The 3359-nt window shown below is 48.3% G+C and overlaps 1 protein-coding gene across 1 annotated transcript in view; it reads left to right on the plus strand.

Annotated features, from left to right (window-relative positions):
• The first annotated feature begins 1536 nt into the window (after nucleotides 1-1536).
• Nucleotides 1537-3359, plus strand: part of POC1A (POC1 centriolar protein A) — a 15198-nt gene continuing 13375 nt past the window's right edge. The window contains exons 1-2 of the mRNA XM_018565441.1: nucleotides 1537-1599; nucleotides 2239-2323. Coding sequence (XP_018420943.1) covers nucleotides 1588-1599; nucleotides 2239-2323 — 97 coding nt within the window. The 5' untranslated portion in view covers nucleotides 1537-1587. The remainder of the gene's footprint in view (nucleotides 1600-2238; nucleotides 2324-3359) is intronic.

Raw genomic sequence — 3359 nt, forward strand, 5'->3', positions numbered from 1 at the left:
CCGCCACTAAAATAATCCAGCCCAAGACAAGATCAGGCTGCAATGCATGAACAGCATTTGTGGTCTGAGCCTGACCAGGTAATTGATACCCTGACCCCCCCGGCCTGTGGTGTGCCTTGGCCTTCTCAGGTCAGTATGCCTAAAAGGGGGCATACCCAGTGATCTGAATGAAAAAGTGGGTATGGGGGGGGGTTGGAGCCCCGCAAGCTGTGCCATCTTAAAGGCACGGGCTCCTCCCACAAATACAGGCTAGCCTTCATACTTAACCAAAGACTTTAAATGCCACTGTAAAGCACCGATGCCATAGAACCCTTGTAGAGCTTATCAGGCCTTAATGCATGCCGGAATTGGTTGCCGTAAAGACTACAGAGCAACGTGCTGTTGATTCTGGCTCTCTGTGGCATGAGGCCGCCCGTTTTCATACAACCCAGCTCCCAAACTCTATTCATATTCCATAAATCTTGATATGATGAAAGTACAGTCATACCAACCATCTACCTAGAGGAACAAGAAACTAGCGGATAGATAGATACCAAACACCCCTATATGACGAGGTGCAGAAAATCCTCGTGCAGGGTGTTGCCATTCTGGCAACAGGGGGGGATTTTTGCAGACTGCCGCTGTCACACAGAGGAGCAGGGCCAGCACGGACAGTATTTAGACACTTCCTGAAGAAAGGGCTATGCCGTGTAAGGAGGGAGGGGGCGGGGACTGTGCTAGGAAATTGACTCTTCCTGGGGTGGTCACATTTTGTAGCTAGTCCAGATTTACATTGAATGTAAAATAATTGTTTGACTGAATGCTGGAAGTTTACGTTCTGCAGAAATAATCGTCAGGTTGTCCTGGTATACTATATTACCCAACTGCATGCTGGGACTTGTAGTACTGCATGAACTATCTACACGATGTCCTAGTCTACTATACTACCCAACTGATTGCTGGGACTTGTAGTACCTCAGGAATCATATATAGGTAGTCCAAGTAATCTATATTAACCTAATGCATGCTGGGACTTGTAGTACTGTAGGCAGCATCTTAACATAGTCTGCCAGTCCCAGCATACTGTCCCACTGTATGCAGGGACGTGTAGTTCATGAAAAGAGAGGTTTTTTTAGCTTAGTTTTAACACACAAATTAGCTTCTTTCCAACAACCCCTCCATCTGTCATCATCTTCCTGCATCATGGCTCCCCTCTAAACGGATATGACGTCACCATGGTCTCCTTTCCCTCATTCCCCCCTTTATCAAGGTTCCCCTCTAAACGGATATGACGTAACACTGCTCAACTTCCCCATCCATCATGGCGCTCCTCCAACCGGATATGATGTCACTCCGGTTCTCATTCCCGCACGGCTTCCCGTCGCCTAGCAACCGTCTCTTGACTTGAGAAGTCGTTGGCCCCGCCTATCACTTCTTCTTGAGCCAATCGGCATTGACGCGGGGTGAGCGGCGCCTTTTGCCAGTGGCTACGAGCAAAGGGAGACCGGCTGTGATTGGTGTAGAGCGGAAGAGGCGTGGCGAAGAGGGATACCCGGGCCGCGGCGGCACATTTGGATCGGCGGGGGAGACGCTGAGGGGATAAGCACCATGGAGCGGCCGGTAAGGGGTGACCTGGGGGGGGGACCCAGACTGACACCTTATATCAGGGACTGACACCTTATATCGGGGCTTCCGTTACCCTGCCCAGCTTGTCTTTGATATGTCAATATATACATAATTTTGTACAGGTGACACCTCTCTGAGCTTCAATATTTAAAGTGAATGGAAGGGCAAAACGTTCCTTTTTCGTAGGAAAGGGTGACAACCCCTGGCAGTTTTTTTTCTTTGCTATCTGGGTATCATGCAGGAGATTTCCCCTCACTTCCTGTCTTGGAGACACAACAGGAAGTGATCCTTATAGATAATTGTCACCAGAACAGGTGTCACCGTTAGAAGATTTCACCTTTATTGCAGATCCAGTGACATCAGGACATATATGGGGGGAGGGGTTGAATCTCTCCAATGGGGACACAGATAGCAATACACCCTGACAGAGGACCCGGGGATCATGTCATCAATAGACATACACAGTGATCACATGACCAGGAAGCTGTGTCCTCGCCGCCTGGCGCTCATAGGAAGTGGGTTCCATGCCACTCTGCATTTTGCCTGGAAGTGGGGTGGCGTTGGACCTGAGAACGGGAGGTTTTGTTTTTAGACAAGCATTGTGTTTATTAATTGATGTTCTTCTCATCTCAGGACGATCCTTCCCTCGAGCGGCATTTCAAGGGCCACAGGGACACCATCACCAGCGTGGACTTCAATCCCAACATGAAGCAGTTAGGTGAGTGAGGTGGTGCCGGCATAAAGGGGACATTCATTCTTGGGGGCAATCCAGGATAGGGATGCGGGTGTAGTCCCAGGGTGATCCAGAACTGAGATATGATCCAAATAACTCCATATTAACGGCCATGGTGGGCGGAGGGGGCGACTCCATATTAACGGCCATGGTGGGGGGAGGGGGCGACTCCATATTAACGGCCATGGTGGGGGGAAATCACGGCGCCCGGCTTCCTGATTGGCCGGCTCCGGCTGGGTACCGGACGAAGGCCGCGTTCTCACTGGAGAGGCCCCTGGGGATGACAGGCTACACATACTAAGGTAAGAGGGGACTTTTTTGTTAATCAGGAATCCAGTGGCGAGTCATTACACAGCGCCTGGCTTCCTGAATGGGACTTCCGTTACTCGGTAATTGGTACCGAAAAAAAATTATCTGTACTCGGTACCAAAATACCGGTATCGGTGCGTCCCTATAAAATACAATAGTTATTAGGGTTGCACAGATACCAAGTACAGTACTCGGTACGAGACGAGTACAAGTACAGATACTTTTGAGCTCCAAGACCAGGCTAGAGAAAAATTCATAAATTAGGAGGTGGCTGTCATGTGTAAGGAGCACACGGAGCTCCCGGGATTTGTACATCTCTGTTTTAATGTACGATTTTGTTTTTATAAATATATATAAGGGATGCACCGATACCAGTTTTGCGAGTACGAGTACTGATATATTTTTATTTATTGTCATGTGACAGTTTTTCTAAATCAATACAGACTAATGATTTCAGGACAGTGGTGGAGCGCCAGAGCCCGGTCCCAGCTACAACCGCTGCAACCCTGGGAGTTCTCATGAAAATGCCAAGTATCGGCACTGGTACTCGGAAAGTATCTGTGCATCCCTAATAGTTATGGTGCAAAAAATATATGAAGCAATGTGAAATATTTCACATTGTTTGATTTATGCTGATTGATTTGCATATCTTCAAATATTAATGAGTCGCACATTATGTCACATTGTTTAAAGGAGAACTATGAGGGGGGGG

This window comes from Nanorana parkeri, unplaced genomic scaffold, assembly GCF_000935625.1.
Source record: "Nanorana parkeri isolate BGI_ZX_2015 unplaced genomic scaffold, ASM93562v1 scaffold847, whole genome shotgun sequence".
NCBI lineage: Eukaryota > Metazoa > Chordata > Amphibia > Anura > Dicroglossidae > Nanorana > Nanorana parkeri.